This window comes from Oxyura jamaicensis, chromosome 2 (assembly GCF_011077185.1).
Source record: "Oxyura jamaicensis isolate SHBP4307 breed ruddy duck chromosome 2, BPBGC_Ojam_1.0, whole genome shotgun sequence".
Lineage (NCBI taxonomy): Eukaryota > Metazoa > Chordata > Aves > Anseriformes > Anatidae > Oxyura > Oxyura jamaicensis.
The window spans coordinates 28727592-28748102 of record NC_048894.1 but is presented as its reverse complement, the minus strand read 5'-3'; the positions used below and the strand labels follow the sequence as shown (position 1 = coordinate 28748102).

The 20511-nt window shown below is 35.5% G+C and overlaps 1 protein-coding gene across 6 annotated transcripts in view; it reads left to right on the top strand.

Annotated features, from left to right (window-relative positions):
• THSD7A (thrombospondin type 1 domain containing 7A) overlaps nucleotides 1-20511 on the top strand; it is a 271309-nt gene that overhangs the window by 185447 nt on the left and 65351 nt on the right. For all 6 annotated transcript variants that reach the window (XM_035319518.1, XM_035319521.1, XM_035319519.1 and 3 more), the window contains 2 exons: nucleotides 9652-9843; nucleotides 18058-18292. In XM_035319518.1, coding sequence (XP_035175409.1) covers nucleotides 9652-9843; nucleotides 18058-18292 — 427 coding nt within the window. The remainder of the gene's footprint in view (nucleotides 1-9651; nucleotides 9844-18057; nucleotides 18293-20511) is intronic.

Genomic DNA, 20511 nt, shown 5'->3' with positions numbered 1-20511 from the left:
TGACAAATTGAGTATTTTTTATACTTTTAAAATATAAATAGTATTTTTAAATACTGTTAATATTTTTGAAGCCATACATTTGTATCTGTTTCTCACTATATAAATTGTGGCTTGGTTGGAAAAAGTTTATGAGAATGTCCATTTTATCTTGTATCAAGCTGTATCTTTTTAAGGTGAGCTGGTGTTTTGCCAAGTGTTCTAAGAAATACACTTTGAATTTTAAAATGATTTGATCTTGCACTGTCTTCTTGTTTCCTTATAGCTCTGTCAGCATTTTTCTTCTCCCTTCCCTACTCAGCTTAAAATGGCCTATTGGTCTGACATATTGATCTCACTTGGTCCCAAGACTCATATTGATTTTATTCTCAATGGGACCGTAGCCTGTCATCGAACTTACTTTTTCTTTCATATCAAGATGATGTTTGATTGGCTTATTTGATGCTAGAAGGCAACCATGTTTGGTTATGATCAATACACTTGCATTCTCTGTTCCTTATCATTCTCAGTAAGACCACAGTAGCAAACGAACCATGAAAATGCTTCAGCTACCTGTCAAAAGGTACAAAAATCTTACTTCTGTTGTTAGGAAATATGTAGGTACTCCACTGGGCTCTTTATTGGCAATATTGGACTAGTGTTTCTGTGGTAGGTGTGTGTTTTGCCTTAAAGTACAGCTGATTTTCTGCTAAAAGCATATCATGTTTGTATCCTTGGCAGAAGAGGATCAGGTCAGGAAATACTTAAGCAAACTGGCCATTTGTAAGTGTATGGGCCCTGATGTGATATATCCATGAGTGCTCAGGGAGCTGGAAGATGTGATTGCAAGGCTACTCTCTAAAATCTTTGGTCAATCATGGCAACTGAGAGAAGCTCTCAAAGACTGGAGGCAAGCAAATTTCACTCCTATCTTCAGGAAGGGTGAGAAGGAGGAGCCAGAGGAATACAAGCTGGTCAGCCTCACCTTGATCCCTAGGAAGGTAGTTGAACAGCTAATTTTGGAAATAGGAAAATAAAATCATCAGGAGTAGTCAGCATGGCTTCATCAGAGAAAGTCATGCTCGACCAACATGATAAACTTCTATATTGAAATGTTCAGTCTGATGGATAAGAAGGGATCAGTAGATACTGTCTTCCTGGACTTCAGTAAGGCTTTGATGCTGTCTCCCATAAAATCCTCATAGAGAAGTGTGAGCTGGATGAGTAGACAGTGATGTGGATCAAAAACTGGCTGAATGGCTATGCCCAGAGGGTAATAGTCTAGGTAAAAGCCAGTAACAAGCAGGGTACACCAGGGAGCAATACCGGGTCCAGCCCTGTTTGACATCTTCCATAATGTTCTGGATGATGGGGTAGAGTGCACTCTCAGTACATTTGCAGAGGACACAAAACTGGGGAGAGTGGCTGATACACGTGAGGGCCATGCTGCCATCCAGAGGGACCTTGACAGGATGGAGCAGACAGGAACCTCTTGAAGTTCAACCAGGAGAAGTGCAAAGTCCTGCACCTGGGGAGGAACAACCCCATGCACCAGGACGTGCTGGAGGCCACCTCATCTGGAAAGCAGCACTGCAAGAAAGGACCTAGGAGTCCTGGTGTACACCAAGTGGAATGAGTCAGCAGTGTGCCCTTGCCACTAAGAAGGCTGATGGTATTCTTGACTGCATTAGGCAGCACTGCCAGTACGTCAAGAGAGGTGATTTTTCTCCTCCACTCAGTATTGCTGAGGCTGCCCCTGGAAGACTGGAATCCAGTTTGTGGCTCCTCACTACAAGGCATCCATGGACTTGCTGGAAAAAGTCCAGCGGAGGGCTACCAAGACAATCCAGGGACTGGAGCACCTGTGATATGAGGAGAGGCTTCGAGAGCTGGGGCTGTTCAGCCTGGAGAAGAGGAGGCTTAGGGGGAATCTTATCAATGTCTGTAAATACCTGAAGGGCAGGTGCAAAGAGGACAGAGCCAGGCTCTGTTCGTTGGTGCCCAGTGCCAGGACAAGAAGCAACGGGCACAAAGTGGAAAGCAGGAGGTTACGTTTATACATCAGGTGTCCCTGCTTGAGCAGTGGTGTTGGACCAAATGGCCCCCAGAGGTCCCTTCCACCCTCAACCATTCTGTGATGTTTCACATTTTGTTTACTTTGTCTTGTTTACTTGGAGATACATAGGAAAGCATGTAAACTAAATGCAAAAATAAATCAGTTAAACTGTATTAAATGTTCATATGAATCCTCTTATTCAGAATTAAAATGGCCTAAATTCTATTTGTTAAGAATTTTCTCTTTCATTCTGAATAAGGATGTCCATACAAAATGTTAATAGAATTAACATCTCCTTCAAAATCACATTTTAATTAATTTGGATTAATTCTTCAGTATTCCTGTTTAGATCAGTCTTTTTTCAGTGTCACTCACATCTTTTCATGTTGGTGGATATTCAGTGGTATCAAAATTAGTGAAAAATTCAGTTATCATCTGCAATAATAAAGAGAGTATTTGACAGTGTGCATGATACAAAATATGCTGTACAACACCTTCACTGTGCCTCTGTGTGTACAGTGGAAGAACTGACCTCATGTATAAAAATGATATTTTATATATATACATATGTTTTTATTTAAATGGGAGCTTCATAGGTAACCAAGTGATTTCTGCTTGCTTTGTGGAAGTGATACTGCACTTGTTATCACAAATACCAGTTACAAAATTCAGTACGTAAGGGCAGTCAGAAATGGAAAACTGTTTTCCATATTTTCTAGGTGAAATGTATTTAATTTGGATGTTTACCCTGAGAAAATCTATTAGAGAATAGTGAAAAATAAGAGATTAGGTAAAGGAATAAGTAAAGTTTTAATGTAGATACCACAAAACATTCTTCTTGTTAAGATGACAAAGAGAGCAGAACAGTTTCTTCTTGCATATTTTCATTCTCCTTGAGTAATGAATTCAAGGGTAAATGAGTTTTGCACTTTTTTGGCAAAAGTCTAAGTTGTGGTGTTTTTTGTTGTTGGTGGTGGTTTTTGTTTGTTTTTTTTTTTCCCAGCCAAACACCTAAGGTGACTGTGCTGTTAAATATATATTTCCAAGTTAACATAGTTATAGAATATTATATGTTTCATACTGCTGTTTACTCTGGCCTTCCTACACATGTGACAGATGGCACTGCATTTTACTTGTAAAACTACTATTTGGATAAAGAAATACTATTCCTTTCCCTGTTTTTATTTCCCTCTGTCAAATTTAGACTGTATCTACAGGACTGTAATCCTGATAGATGACTCTAATATAAATGGAGATACATATGTTCTTCTGTTACCAGACATAAAAATGGGATTACTGGAAGCATTAACATTGTGTCTGAATGTGTGAGTTCATTATTTTAACCAGTCATATCCAAACAACATCCAGAGATATTTTCTATCTGAATCAGTAGTAGAAGGAAATATACATATTCTTCATTTTTGTTTCTGAGTTGTCCTTTTGTGGCTTTCATTATTTCAGAGTAAGGAACGTTACTCTGGGTTTGATTGTTCCTGTAACTGTTATGCATGTGATGCAAAGCCTAACCTTTGCTTGATGCATGAAGGAATACTGACCTGGATTTCTTAGCAGTGACTCCCCTCTCTTGAAAACTGGATGACTGAAACTTTGGATGAGCTTAAGGTCAGGAAAGGCGGTTTTGGAACCAAAGCTGCCTTATCTCAGTAACAGAATGCCTTTCAAATCTTACAGTATTTCTATCAACCACCTGAATGGTGTCACCTGCATTTGCATTCTTTCTACATAGCTGCAAATACACTGTGTTGTGAGGAAGGTTAGCAGACAGGCTAGCAATTAAGCTAGAGCTGAAGTGTAGCAGTAGCATGTACTGGTCTGCTTACATAGAGGTAACAGAAGCAATCACATACTGATTGTAACTGGATTTCCCTATCCATATGGGGATTCTTGAAGCCACTGCCTTTCCATATCTCAAAAATATTTTTTGCCGAAAGTGAATACCCAATGAAGATTGCACATGGTCATCATCAAGAAGTTATTGTTAGTAAAATGTACTACTTCACATTTGCATGCTTGGAAAATGTGTTTTTTAAGAAATAGAAAATCTGAAGATTTTTTCTCAACTATGTCATCATGCTGTTATCTTTGATTTAAGGAACACTCGATGTAGTAGGTTTCTAGGATCCAGACATTTTCCTTTTGCAACAGTTAATGCCACGAACAGAACAATTGCAAAATGTTTGCTTTATAAAAGCCACAACCACATTTTAAATTTATATTTTTAAAGGTCTTCATGTCTTCTAGTGTTTGCGTAGTGAAAGGGGAATAGTCATAAGTGTCCTACTCTGTGTGTCACTGTTTAGTGTGTGCCGTCACAGTAAGCATGTAAATGATACAAAGGTTTATGTGCTTGTGCTAGCAAGTTTCTCATTTGAAGAAAAATCTGTCCCTGTTTATGAAATTCATGATGTTGATTCTTTTTAATAATGAGCTCGTCACGTTCATAATTTTCTTTTAGTAAGCAATAGCGTGTTATTGCTTGAAATTTCACAGACAAACAAAACGAGTAAATTTTCACACACAAATTGCCCAGTCAGTTTACGATCCAGCAATGCATTCATATCATTATACTATTAGAGCAACTTTCTTACATTTTTGCATAACAAACAGATGTGAGAAATATTGGAGTATTTGTCTTCATTGAAATCAGTGCCATTTCTACTTAGGCTTCTTAGAAGAAAAAGGCTTCACAAATATTAACCATCAACTAATTAAGACATACTTAATTAAATGCAAATGTTATTTAGCAAAACCAACTGAGAGAAGGGCATGTGATTAGGGAATTGCCAACTGGTTTAGCACTTAGAGCTACCAGCACCTAAGCAATAGAACTGAATGCAGAAACTTTACTTAATAAGAACAATAAAAGGAAAAAATGCATCATCTTTTTACATTGTGTTGAAAAACGTTGAAACTACTGAAGTAGAATACATTGAGAACATAAACTATATTTTAATGTTGCTTAATGTTCAATAATTAGAGAGGCTTAAAAATTGTCAAGATGCTGACAATTTATCTACCTACCTCATACAGAGAGATTTTTTTGACAGCTGGTCATCCTGTGACTAGAACAGAAAACAATTGTATATAAACTGATGTAGTGATGCTATTATTTTCAAGGACACTGCTGTTTTACTAACATTAAAGCTTATGTTGACAACCTTTATCTTTGAGGTAGATATAAATAAACACTGTCAAGATATTATGAAGGCTGCTGGGATTAATAAAACATTTAAGAGTTTCCTTGTGTCTATCAAAGTATGCATTATATATAAAGTATCGAACTGATTCAAGAGAAAAAAAAATGGTCTGCCATTCTGATACTGTTGCATGTGCCCCCCCTTTTTTTCTCCAAATACTCTCATTTAAGATTCTTTTACCAAACAAGGCAGTAAATGATGATTTGCATGTAAATATTATTGTTTCCCTTTTCAGTGGCTTATTTGATTAGGTTTTCAGGGATTAACTACTAAATTCTCCCTACAGGAAAATCTGGGTCAGCCTTTTGCAACAGTTTATGCATTTTAATTAGAGACATGCACTATGAGGAAAACAGCTTTACTCAGTTCCTTTTGTGTAAGAAAAAAATAAAATAAAATTGCCCCCCGCCCCCCAAAATTCAGTCACTGTATGTGACTGAATTTGCACTCAGCAGTTGTGATAAAGTCAAGAATAGGCAGCAAGCACCAAAAGGGCAGTTAAATTAAAGTATTACAAGCCTCCACTTTATTCTGTGCATAGTTCACAATATAGTTCTCTACTTATGAACTACTTACTCTGATGAAGGAAAAAAAAAAATGCACACTACTTCTGCAGAACTGTGGTTTGGAAGAAAAAGTTAAATTACTATGACAGTTCATGCTAATCAGGCAGGATTTTTCCTTTTCTGGTGAACTTTGAGGACTGGTAATTGCTTAGTGATTTGAAATTAGTACAACAGTATTACAAATGAGAATTATAATATTATTTTATTGTTTGATCTCTTTTGTGAATGTAATAAAACAAGAACAGTGATATGAATGCATTCTGATACTTACAAACAGCAGTTTCCTCCTGCATGTTAGTCACAAGCTATCTGCCTTTAATCTGCAAAAAATTGCCTATCCAGTAGTTTAGGGTTTTTATTTAAAGTGGTTAAATATTAAATATTTCAGTAGTTCCCTAGTGGCTCTGGTGCATGCACACAAACGGGTCTTTACACCATGAAGGCCACAAAGAGGTTTTATTGTAGTGACTCATTTTGCTGCCTGTCAAGCTGAAGCCAGCATAACAGTTCAAGGATGAAATTTCCTCAGCAGTCCTTACTAATGTTACAAATCTGGAAAAGTCCCAATAAAGATTTAAACAATTTCTGACATTTTAAAATAATTGAAAAAGAAAATCTAATTTGCCTTTTCTACATGCAGTTACTCCTGTTAGTGCAGTTTGGAGAATTTAGCTCAAAGTATGCATCTGTTGCATGAGAGGAATACCATTCAGCTACATAAGCATTGTTTCTGAATATGGACTATTGCTAGCTTTGAAATTTTAATGGACAGATCAACTGCTGAGTGGTCAACAGCTTTCTTATTTTATACTCTTTTTTTTTTTTTTTTTCCCCTCTTTCTATTTTGTTTGTTTGTTTGTCATTCTGTTGCTTTGAACATAAGTAATTCAGGGCAGGGCCCTTTGATTCATGTTTTTGGAGATTTGTCTTTTATATCTTGTGTGAAATATACATGTATACTCATAAAGTTCTATTAAACTATTAGACTATAGAGATGAAAAACTTTGTTCAAATGGGACTTTTTCCACATGGCTTTGATCTTTATATTAGCATTGTTACCAGCATATGGTTGAGCAATTCCTGTTGACTACACTATGTACTTTATAAGGAAGGCAACAAAGGTCAAGTAGTTCATAAAGTCTAAATAAGAAATCTCTCTGAAGACATACCCATTATAAAATATTATTTTCAGCTGCATTTCTGTGCTGTTGTCGTCATCAGATAAGAATTGGACTGTTGACAAAATCTAAATGCTAATATGCAAGATACTTATATCTAGAATACTCTTCCTGTAAAAGGAAAAGATAAGACCTTTGATTTGGGAGAAAGTGAAGACTTTTTAGTTTTAAATGTATAGTCCTTTAACTAGCGAAACTAAACACAATTTCTCATCATGACCCCAAATTTAGCTTAAGTTTTGAGTTAAAGTCACCTTAGTTGGTGGGGGATAAATAAGCTTGATATAGTGTTGTATATTCATACTATGACGAAATTTATTGTAATAGTAGTATTTTTTTTCAAGACATTCAGGTGACCCCACAACTTACTTCATTGAATCTTTCCTGGAGGTGGAATAGTCTGAGAGTAATATTCGTCCCTTCTCTTCCTTCATTTGGAAAGGGAGTTTGCAGGCTGCTCCTCCCTCTTGTACTTTAAGATAAACAGTGTGTCATTCCGATGAAGCAGACAAGAAGCCCTCCTGAGCTGGTGACAGACTGTGATGACCTGTGATAAGAGAGAAGGAGTGATTGATTCCAATAGTGAGTCCAGTGGGGGAAGCAGAACTCAATGTGGGAAATCCATGAAGTCTTTTGAAGGGCTCAAATTTCTATTTCTAGTAGGGGAAAAACAGCTATTTTTTTTTCCTTTAGTTTATTGCAAAGGGCTTTATAATTCAGATAAATATGACTACTTCAGGCTATTTTAAAGGCATGAGCTTAAAAAGACTTCCACTGGTTTGCAAAGCCAAGGAAGATTGATGTTTGCAGTTCTGTTGTGACTAGTCTATATGAATAAAACATTTGCTGTTGGTTAAAGGGATATTGGATGGATGGCTCTCATCTTTTCCTCTTTTTATAAAGAATTTGGTCTTTAATAATTCTGAGAATCATGGTATGTTGCTAGTACTAGAGAACTTCCTATTTTCAGGACCTTAGTCTGGTCAGAACCAGAGATTATTATTTGGGAGGTTTTAAGTCTCTGTAATACTTGAATTAAAAAAAAAAAAATGTAGATCGTCTTTAGATTACTGCTTGATTAATTTTATTATTTTGTTAAGAAATAAAGGCCTAATTTGAGGCTTGGGGAAAGCAGTGTTTTTAGGTCTTTGGCTTAATTTACATCATCCACATTTCTCACTGATTTAGCTTTTCAGAATCCACGTGGTGGTTTTTATCACTGGCCGATGTATTTACCATTAAATTATAGAGCACTTTATCCTTATTTCCAGAAAATGTTTTGTTCTTTTGAAGACTTATTTCCATTGCAAATCTCAATGAGACAGTTTTTTGTTGACATTAACTATTCAAACAAAAGGTCTGGCATGATGGATCATTACAAGTGCTATACTATAGATGGTTCAGTTCCATTGAGATCACATATGCTTCAATAACATTTCAGTAGATGAAACAGAAGGTTTTATGCCCTCATATGGTAAGGATCATATAATGTGAAAGGCATTCAGCTGCTTTTGAAATGATATGCTTTGCAGAAAACTTAAGAAAAACAGATTTCCTATTAATGAATTAGACTGACTCTTTCCATGCTCTGGTTTTATGTGGTTAACAGGGCCTCAGAAATTCATTGCACTCTCAGATGCAATTTTTTCAAAGTTCCTTGAAATTGTCATTACATTTTCTGTAATTGGTTTGTATGATTACAAAGCTATAACTCTAAAACAGGGGATCTAAAAAAGTCTCTCTCTTCATTTTTTCTTGTACTTTCTCCAAAGTGAAGATTTCTCCTCAGCCTTTTGTCACTTGTCAGTGAGACTTTTTGACCTCTGAATATGTGGTCATTCCTTTATCCCTCATTTAATTGATATTAACTGATTTGATCAGCAAATGATACGGCACCTTACAAAAGTAATCACTTTGTGATTAGGATGATATTCAGAGGGATCTCAAACACTGTGTTCCTGTGATGTTTTTTACCAAAAATATAAGCAATACTTAAACGCTAGGTAGTATTTCATTAAACAATTTATACCAGTCTGGATCTTTTTATTATAATGAAATGTGTACATTGCTGTGGCAGAATATAAATGCAGAGATCTTTTTGTACTTCCATGACAGTGATGTGTCACTGGCATGCCTAATAAAAGGTGATCTTTATAACCAAACAGCAGTCTCTGACTGCAGCTTACTGCAACTCTCTTCATATTTTGATTCACAACTGCAATTCAGAGGATAAATTGTGGCTTATAAAACTGTCTGAGCTGAAAGTTATGATATTTTTCCACTTCTCCCACAAACATGGATGAAGACTAAGTGATTAAGGTACCTGCATTTCCACACATGCAGTTTTCTGTAGCTGTATTATATGCTCTGTTATTCACATGAGGGCTTTCTGTGGAATCAAATATACAATAACAAAGCAAAAGCCTAAAGACCACCCAGGATGGTATTTGCTTCAGCAGAATATCAAATTAAACAAGGTTTCAGCGTGTTCTTCTGACATCAAGGCAGAGGAGACAAGTCATTGTAATAAGAAATCTATTTATCTTGTTTATATAGAAGAACAGAATCTAATTTATTTGTGTGCCCATCTGGGCTAGATTGCTCATTTTAAGTTAATTTAACAAATGATAGACTGCTACTGGCCTTTTCTTTCCCAGGAGAAGAGGTTGACAGACAGCTGTGTAGAGATGCGATCTACCCAATCCCTGTTGTCTGTGAAGCTCCATGCCCAAAGGACTGTGTGCTCAGCATGTGGTCTGCGTGGTCCTCCTGCTCACACACCTGCTCCGGGAAAACCACAGAAGGAAAGCAGATGCGTGCCCGCTCAATCCTAGCATATGCAGGTGAAGGTAAGGTCACATACTTTTGTAGACTCTTGTTTGATTGTGAATTCTCATCTATCTTGGAAATGCCAAAGCAATTTTTTGACGAACAGAAACTAATTATTGGATGGAGCTGTGTTGGTTTTGTTAATTTGTTCATTTGGTTTTTAAACAATAAAAATAGTATTGAAGTGCTAAATCCTAAATTTAATGTAATTTAAATACTAAATTTAATCATAATACCTAAAGCTGTTTTAAAGATTTACTTCAGTTGATGTTACTTTTTGTTAATATTTTGCATAATGTTACTGTTTTTACTTCCTATTTTCTATTTATTCTATGCAAATCTTAATGAAATTTATAGAGGACTGTTGGTAACCCTAGTTATAATTTTGGTCCAGTTTTGCAAAGATGTGAGTCCAAATGATGAAAAAATAAGTGTTTTAATGGGATCTAACACCAGCAAATGGCTTCTAATATACTTAGCCCAAATGGGTAACTACTGTCACCACATTAACATTTTTATTCATTGTGAAACTTTGGTTTTACCCTGTGAACCCTCATTCATGAATAAGATGAAATTTAGCTGAGATAAGAAACTGTAAGATATGGAAGTAGTGCAGGCAAATAACCTTTCTGACAAATGAAGAAGGAAAGGAATAGGCATCATTGTATATCAAAACACCTCTCTGTTTGCAAACACAGTTAATTTCATTGCCAAGATATACTGTATATTTGACAGAATTCAGGTAATTGCAAGAAAGGCACTTCAGCCTTTTCCCTGAAAGTGACCTTTGTTAGAAGTGTAATAGGCAATCAGAACTATACTCATTTTAGTAGGTGATTCAGAACATAAACTACTTAGATGAATCTATGCCACAAGATGAAAATACTCTTAAATTTAGAAAGGAAATTGTTTTTATGTTGCCTCATTTTTATAGTGTGTCAAATGGATTAATTTTGAGGGAAATACGGAGCTATATTTTCAAATGATAATGCAAATATATATATAGATATATATATATATAATATGTGCTACTTGCTTTTCCATATAGGTCAAAATAATAGATTTTTCCATATACTTATGCAATTTTACTGGAGATAGAAATTTGAAATCCTGACAACCATGCCACAGAAGTGAAAATCTGAATTACTCCAGAAAACGTCTCCTTGTTCTTATGCTTCTTTTGTAAAAAAAAAAAAAAAAAAGTTTGTTTTATTCATTCTGACTTTGGTACTTAACACATCTCAGGATAATATATAAGGCAGCAGATGCAGCAAAGCAGTGAAGCGTAGGCTGAATTTTAAGTATAGGAATTTTATTTATGTCTGTTGTGCAATGACTAGACTCGGCACCAAGAAGATTGACAGATCTCAATCCACACAGACAGTAGTGAAGAGAGTGCTAAACTATGGCTGAGAAAGCTAACTTGTTACATAGGTGTTGTAGCACTTCTGTTTTCCTCTAACCCTGCCCTCTTTACCACTACTCAGAGATGATGTTATTCTATGGTCTTTTAAGGATACAAGCTAGTATCTCTATCTAGCCTATAGCAATTAACTCACATCTTGGTCCTTTGTACTCTTAAAAACTCCAGAGAATAACAATATATAAATAAAGGAACCTTCTAAGACTAGAATGTAGTCACAACTCTGGCTGCAATGTACTTTTCACCTTTGCTTGTATTGTGTTCAAAAAGTGTCAGTTTATGTTTTGAGTTTGTTTCACTGCAATTAGACTTTGTCACTTTCTTCTCTTAAGTCTCTTATACCTTTTAGTAATCACTAAATCAGTTATTTGTCCTGAATGACAAATAACTGAATAACTTCTCACCTCCAGAACTGCATGACAGGTATCAGCCATGTTACCAAAACGTAAAGCACTGATTGCATAGTTAGTGCTGGGAGGTCATTTTATTTTCTGAGACACAGAATATGGTTCTCAGCTTTGTTCAGAGCTTATGAAAAACACATTACTGTTGATGAAAATTCTGTAAGTGTCTTGTGTAACTAACAATCCCAAGTCTCATAAACGTAAGACAGTAATTCCATTTACACACTAAAACTGAGTCCTGAAAATAACTATCAGTTCTGTTAAGGCAAAAAGTCCCACTTGTGTTCCCTTCTGAATTTTTGAACTTTTTCTTGAATGGCTGGTATGAGAGGCAGGCCAGGTGAGGGAAGATATTTCATAGTAATTCCTGTAGAGTATATCGATGATATTTGGGAGTTTTAACTCAGAACACTATAGGACAAATAAAAATTCTTGCATACAAATACACAATTCCTATGACATCGGATTTTACATTAATTAATGAAAGAATGCAAAAGTCTGCTGCCAATCCATGAATACACTAAATATGTCCTCTAAGGTGGCATAAGGAGTCCTAGTTTATCTCTGTGAATTCTTGATCACGCACACCCTACTGCTAGTCATGGATAATTGAGTCTACAAACCTAGCAAGTTCAAAGAGTTAAACGCATTGCATACGAAAGGATTATTTCAGTCCAGAGAGGTTAATTCTTGTTCATTAGGATAATTAAACATGAACACCCTATTGACATTTTTGAGGGTCTGTAAATACATATTAATTATGTTCTTGTATTTGGATCTTGGACAGCATCTTACCACAGCATTATTTTTGTTCAGTTTCTCTCCTCTTTGAAATAAAAAGTACTATATAGTTTCTTTTTGCTTATTAATGCTGTGATAGAACTATGCCATTTCACATTTTCAACAGCTGTTATTTTTCTTCTTACTTCCCTGCTATCTGTGCTGCTGGAGTGGTTTAAAGAAGCTGTCATATTAGTGTAACTGGCCACCAGGAAAGAGCTGCAGTATAATCTATTTTTTTGATTACTTAGAATAGAAATAATTCAGTAGTTATTATTTCTTAGTTACAAGAATAGCTTCACAGGAAAAATTGAATCTGTATGTAATTTACAGTTGTAAAAAACTTTTCTAATAAGCTTATCTCCTGCTATCAACTACCCCTCCAGCCCCAAACTTCTGCTCAAGCCAGGCAGTGACCTTTGCTGTACGTGCTCTCAGAAGCATTCCCTTATCCAGAACAGTATCTCTTCTGTGTGGTCAAACAATACATTACAGAGCCTCAAGCTCAGTGTAGTTATGCCTATCCAGAATGGGCTTGTTAACATGCATCCAGTGGGGAACAGGGAAAGAGAGAGGAGTCTCTTTCCTCAAGATAAAGATTGTATGTGGTTTGTGAGATGACTTCATATGAAAACAGGTGTTTTCATACAGGAATAGGTGTTTTTCAAACAGGAATAACAGGTGTTTTTCAAACAGGAATAACAATTTTGGATATATTTTCTGAGCTTGTTGTCCTCAACTTGAAGGTTTGAAATGTGACATTATTTATAAATTTGCCTGTCTGTGAGCATGCCTATAGTGGTGGCTCATTTGTGTCACTGTCAAATACATCTTTATGGTACAGTAAGAAACTTGGGAAAATCATTGTCTCAAATTTAAAATGACAGCAAAGGTCATGGTAGTGTTACCTGATGCATCATATAGTTCTACATATGAAGTCCAGTAAAGGCATCGTATACATATCAGCCTATTTCAATCAAGTGTACAGTTTGTCTATTTTTATTTTCTATTTCTGATTTATTTTAAACTTCATTTTCTGGTTACAGGAAATCTTATATAATTAGTAATATGCTCTAAGACTACTTGGCATAGATCATGAGCTCAGAGTAAAAACTACTAAATGAGTCTAGTTTTTTAGATATGCAGACTGATTCTGTATTGATTATAGTAGTGTCATATAGCGTATAACTAATGGGGATACATTCCAAGTGTTTATCAGTAGTAAATGATTGATACTAATTTTCAAAAAACAAAGATTTAAAAAAAAGTCAAAAGCAAATAATAAAATAAAAGATGAATTTAATAAAATCATCCTTCACTCTGATTTTGTTTGAAACATTCTCTTAGGGCAGTGATGCGTGTGCATGCCAGTATCTTACTGTGGCTATTGTACGTTCATAGATTAGCAGAGTATAATGCCAGAAAGACTATTCAGTATGACCTCATGTATCACAGACTATTAAACATCACTGAGTTAGGCAGCATAAAATATCAGTTGTCTATCTAATCAGGTATTCTGTTTGACAGGGGCAAATAGCTCATACTTCTCATATATCTACAAGATTGATTTACTGAACTTGTAAGGAATAGTTGGATCAAAGGAATTTCTTCTGAGCAAATTCTGGCTGACATGCTTTAAAATTTCATTACTGTTAAAATTCCAGTGCACTTTGACTTCATAGCTGTAAAAGAATAGTTATACTTATGGCTTTTAAAATTGTTTACTCCTCCTATGCTTATTAGGTTTGTCTTTAATTTTTGTATTTTTCTAGCTTGAAATAATAAGGCTTTGTAATTAAAGCAGAGAGCACAGAATTGAGTAGTTGTTTTCCTAACAGACTGTCTATTCACCAAAGTATCAGTTTTGGATAAGACAAATATGTTCGTAAATTATAACTAATTTCAACTGAAAAGGGAATAAAAATAAAAAATAAACAAAACCCATAACTTTGGAACTGGGAAGCCTGAATTTTTAAGCTAAACTTGCAAAGCGATTTGGCAGCTGTGTGCAAAAGAAAGCCAGGGAAAGGTTGTTACCATGCTTCCCCTTATACTCAGAAGTCCCTCAGTTCAGATTCCTGCCTAGTGTCAGGGATTTGGGATTCAAATCCTATACACAGAAAGACTTGAGGACAGACTTCTCCTTTTCCATAGGTGCACGTTGACACCTGCCCTGTTGTTTTTTTTTTCAAGTCAGGTCTCTCAAAGTTGCTTGTGTTGAGCATTTCAGCTTGATTTGTATAAATAGCATGTGCTGGGTGAGGAAGCAGAACTGGAACAAGAGTATGCACCAACAGGGTCTTCTTCTATGGTCTGCACATGTTGACCACATGTGTCTTCAAGAAGTGCAGCTACTTCAAGGAGTGCCTATCTCATTCCTAGGGCAAAGAAATGAGTACCACCTTACTGTCTAGATTACAAGAGGCATGTCAGTCACATCTCTTTTCTCAAACCTTATGTTTGAGAATGCACATATACAATTACAAGCATTTGTAAAATGAGTGATAGCAAAATGATTAATTAAAATAATCCTTAAATGCTTTAAAAAGTGTTAAGCATTTCAAAATTTGTATGTTATCATGATAGTGTTACTGAAAAGACTTTGAAGGTTCAATCCTTGAATATCCTGCAGCAATGTGTCTTACCCATTATGAGCTCCAAATCAGGCAGAAAAGCAAGCTAAGACTCTGACAATTTGTTAAAAGCATTCAAGGAAACTACCATCTTCTCTGTGCTATTTTATGAGTAATATGCAAGTCCCTCTGTAAAACTAACCTTTCATTTCCAAATGTGCTTTGTCTAAATATTCAAACCAAAAAAATGCTTCAACTCTGTTTTTATACCTTGAAATGATTATTTAGTTTTGCCAAGGAATTATTTACAGTCATCTATTCATGTATTATATAAAATATATTTAGTATTGTATACCCTTTCTCATGTATTCTGATAAAATTATTTTTTTCTGTGATATTCATTATGTTTTATGTTTCTGTCAAACATGTCCTTGTTTAGTGAAATGCTCTTAAAGTTTAGCAGCACTGATCTTGTTATCCCTATGTAGATGTTATAAAGGGCAAGTCTAACTGCTGGTTTTCCAGACCATTCTTTTTTTCTGAACCTATTTTAATTTGAGGGTGCACAAGCAAATGTTATTTTCATGAAGAGAATGGCACAGTGATTTATACATAAATAGCATGTTTTTAATACTACTATTTAATACTACTGATAGTTGCATCATATTTCAGTAGTATTATTTCCACATTTTGTTTGTTTTTTACAATTTTCTTAACTATTGGTTTTATCTGAACAGAACTGGATTCCCACTCATGCCCCAATTTTTTTCTATTACAAGTCAATGTCACTCTCACTTTTTCCTTGAATATACATACTTGCATGGCTGTCAAAACTGAATCCAAGTTGTCATTTTATTCTCTATTACATTAGGAACTTAGGAAATGATGGATACGGCATCTATTCCTGGGGAAACCTTCCCCCCCTCCTTTCCCCCCTCCTTTTAATATATGATTTTCCTTGAATATCCTCCCCCTCATTTTTTTTTTTTTCTTCTGAGGTAACACCAGATAGAAGTAGTTAGTTTAACAACATTCATTTATCCCTTCTAGATTGTCTTTAACTCTTGTACTGGGGGAACTTGTGTAGTCCCCTTCTCTTATGGATCAGTTTTCTCCTTTGCAAAATAATTTGAGACTATACTATTGTTCTTCTTATTTTTTATTTTTAATTTACATTATTTCCTAATTATCTTGCTATCTGCTGGTGCTATTTGAAAGGATTTTCATTTTCTGAAGGAAGATGCTTGAATAACTTTTTGAAACTTACCACATAACTGTAATTTTGTTTTACCATTTCTTTTTCTATTTTCTTTTTTTTTTTCAAAATGTAAATAATTTACTTTGTCTTGGTGCTATGCATATGAAAATATATGTAAAGCAATTCTGATGGACTTGAATTGCATCCATTTTGAGCCAAAACTAATGCAATTTTAGTAATTTTTTAATTGCATTCACAAGTTCTTAGGTGTTTCTAACCCCCCTTTATTAAACTTATGATTAGCTAGTCTTTTTCATGACCTCTTAGTTACTGTGATATTTACTGTTGCTTGTTTGCATTAATATTTTTTAGCCCTGATTCAGAACTTTAAAATATCTCAATGAAAATAGAAAATTGAGGATTTGGATTTTGTTCTGTGATTTCATGTTTGCTGCAGAACTAGATGTTTCACAAATCCAGGTTAGGGTATCAATTTGAATGTATTCTAATTGTGACACTTATTCACGTTGGAGAATTTGAATTATCCATTGTGTTTTTTATTACACTTGCTCTTTGTTGTTTGTTTAATAACTCCCAGTAAAAGTGCTTAAAACCCCTTCCCTTTTGTTTGTAGGGCAAGGGGTCAACCTAAAGTTCTGTGGTGGGACAGAAAAGCTGATGTGCTTTCTGATGTGTGCTTGGTGTGAGCACACATTTTTCCTTTCAGAGAAAAGCAATGTATGGTTCATATGCAGGAACTAATAAAAATGCCTTGTTTGGTTATCATTTTTACTGTTCTAGTCTTATAAGACAGACATAAAACATTGTTCAGGTTTTCCCTGGTTTTCCATCATCTGGAGAATAGGAGTTGTATTCTATTCCTGTTCCTGAATATGAACGCTTAAGTAAATTCTTAAACCTAGTTTCTCTATATCTAGTAGCACCAGAGCATGGTAGCATCCAGCAGACATGATACATACTCACAATGTTAGATAACTAGTAGCCTAAGATCAAGTGTAGTCAGAAAGATTTCTCTTTGCTTGCGCAGGGTTAGGAGCCTAAATTAGCTTTGAAGTGCTTGAATGTAAAAAACTGAACACACATCAGACACAACAAAGACAGCATCATCTGAGCTTTTCTTCACAATTATTGACACATGAATGCATTTTAATCTTAACCTGCAACAGCCTTTGTTATCTCAATCTGCACCAGAAATTGCCAGCTGTGCCACCCTCTTTGGTAATTATGTAACATGGATAAATATCCACTGGGACCTAGGACAAGAGCTCCAAAATATTTTTAATTGATCCATGAATTAGACATAAATAGTGGTCTCCAGGCAAGCATAACTAGAACGCTTAACCATTTCTTCTACCTAGAGCCATCCTAACTCCTTATGTTATCTCTTACAGTCTTTTTAGGGAATCCCTAAATAAAAATGTTGTAGAATACTCAAAAGACATTAGTGTGTTATATAAATTATGATTATTTTACCGTCCTCATAATACACATTTCCATTTGCCATCCATGTATGTTCTGCTCTGTGTATTCTGCTCGCTAAAGTTTGCCAAAGTGAGTATTGGGCATATGAAGAGGTGGAAGAAAGAACAGCACTCATTTCGTTTAATCAAAGTGATAATATATATCTAATAAGATTTCAGGCCCCTTCCCTTCCCTTCCCTTCCCTTCCCTTCCCTTCCCTTCCCTTCCCTTCCCTTCCCTTCCCTTCCCTTCCCTTCCCTTCCCTTCCCTTCCCTTCCCGTCCCTTCCCTTCCCTTCCCTTCCCTTCCCTTCCCTTCCCTTCCCTCTTTATTTTCTTCCATTCCATGAACTTTTGCCCTGTTTTATTGTTCCAGGAGGAATACAGTGTCCAAATAGTAGTGCACTACAGGAAACCCGCAGCTGTAATGAGCACTCTTGCACTGTGTATCATTGGCAAACAGGCCCATGGGGACAGTGCATAGAAGATGCATCTGTGTCTGCTTTCAACTCCTCTGCCAGCTGGAATGGGGAGGCCACCTGTTCTGTGGGGATGCAGACAAGAAAAGTCATCTGTGTGAGAGTCAACGTGGGACAAGTGGGCCCAAAAAAGTAAAGATCTTAAAAAAATATCTTTTCATACTGGAATTATTTTTGGATCTTGCTGATCTAAATTTATATAGCAAATGACTGCATCTGAAGACAACACTCCCACCCCCTCCCAATCTTTGTGTTCTCATAGAGGAACAATTTGTCTTTTAAAAACACAAAACTGAAGCTATAGAAGGACTGTAAAAGCACCTTTCACACTTGATTTTTATGGGTGATATTTAGGATGGTGCTGCCAGCTAAGTCCAGTTGGCTCCTTACCATCTTCAAACTGAGTCAAAGTGAGTTTCTTGGGCCATGTGTGTAGTGTGTGTGCAGTGCAGCACCATTTCCGAGATCCTTGTGTTAGCTCCAAATGGGAGTGTGCTGTATGGATTCATGCAATTTCCCATAAAAATATTGTTTTGGGTCTGAATACAGTACAACCCATTAAAGTGCACGTTCTCAGAAGTAGACCAAGGAGGTCAAGCATAGTACAGCTCTGACACAGCATTAGTTTGAAACGTTAGTTTGAACAGTAATTTGACAGCCTTCGTTTGTGAGGTTTTTGTTTTGTTTTTCCCCCATGTCCATGTTTTCCTAAGAGATCCCTTTGTCTAATGATTTAAATTCTCAGCCAGGGTTAAACTCTTAACCAGGGTTAAATACAGATTAGCTACTGGTAAAAAATGCATTTGATAGTATCTCCATGCAGTTTGTCAAGCTGTAAATATATCCCATTCAGAAGAGATTCAGAGCTGGAAGAGATGAGAGCTCTGTCTTTTAGAAAGTTCATGAGGCAGCTATTCTCACGCTAAATATTTACCATTTCTTGCTTTATTCAATGGTACTTATTCCTAGTTTATTTTAAATGGAAATATGGCGAAACACACCAGCCCATTCAGTAACCTAAATTGTTCTATGTCTACCTTAAGTTGTGTTCTATTCAGTCACAGCACTACTATATCTTTTATTTACTACTTTTTTGCTACTACTTTTTTGTTTTTTTAAAAAAAAAAAAAAAAAAAAAAAAACATTCTAATGATTTATTTTCCTTTTAAAATCTGGTAATTCCTCCACCTTTTATCTGACCTTAAATTTTTGGGAGTATGACTATTTTATTGTGTCATAAATGAATCATGTGAAATGAGAAAAAAGTATTGGTTGATGCATCAAATTGTCACATTAAAGTTACTGAATCATTTTTAAAGAACTAGACATTTGACATGAAAATGTAAATAGGAACCTTGTTTTTAACTCCCCTTAATAAAAAGGATTACTGTGGAATGATAGAATCAATATTATTGGACTTATCTACCTCACAAGTTACAGACTTCAGCTTGTATCTCTTCTGTTTAATTTGACCTTGAGTAAGGAATGCCAAAAAAAAATCAATACATTGCTTTAAGCCACATATACTAAATACAAACAATATAAAAAGATAGAAATGGTGTTCTAATTGACCTAATTGCCTTGCCCAAGGATCTGAAGAGGAATTGTAATGTACAGTGCTCCTGAAAGATGAAGTTAGTGAAACAGTGAAAGTATATAATTCAGACTTTTCTGTATACTTATAATTTCTGTTGTACCTTAAGGGAAACAAAAACAAAACAAAACAAAAACAAGCAAACAACGACAAAAAAAAGATTACTAAGCCAGTGTTCCATATTGCTCAGAAGTATTTTGAATTTTGTCCCTAGAGAAAATTCCTCACAATGTAGTCACTGTATGTGGTTGGTGGCAGATCATTTTTTCAAGTGTACCTGACACTATATATAATACACCCATGCATACATAATCTGATTTTATGAATCCCATACAAACTAAAAGGCAAAAATTAACTTAAAAAGATAGGGCTTATGAAGACATTATGAAGATTTTTGTTGCTATATCTATAATTTTTCATGGTCCTTCGCATTCATGTCATTACAAGAGGCCTCATTATAAGCAAAAAGTTGGTGTAGGTTCACAGGAATGGAACATACTTTGGAAAGAGTATGTGAATTGACAGGAAAATTCAGAAACAGACAGTAAACTAGCAAATGTTATTGCTGAGGAATATTTTCCTGTAAAGCTGCAGCTCCAGTTTTCTTCTCTTTTCCCCAGTTCTTCTTCCCCTGCTGACACAGGTGTAGTTCTCCACTGACAACAGAGGCCACATTTTCTTGGTAATTCCTCATTAGACTTGTCAGTGCTCCCTTCAGCCTGAATGCCTCATGCTAGCCAAGCTTCCCCAGCTGATC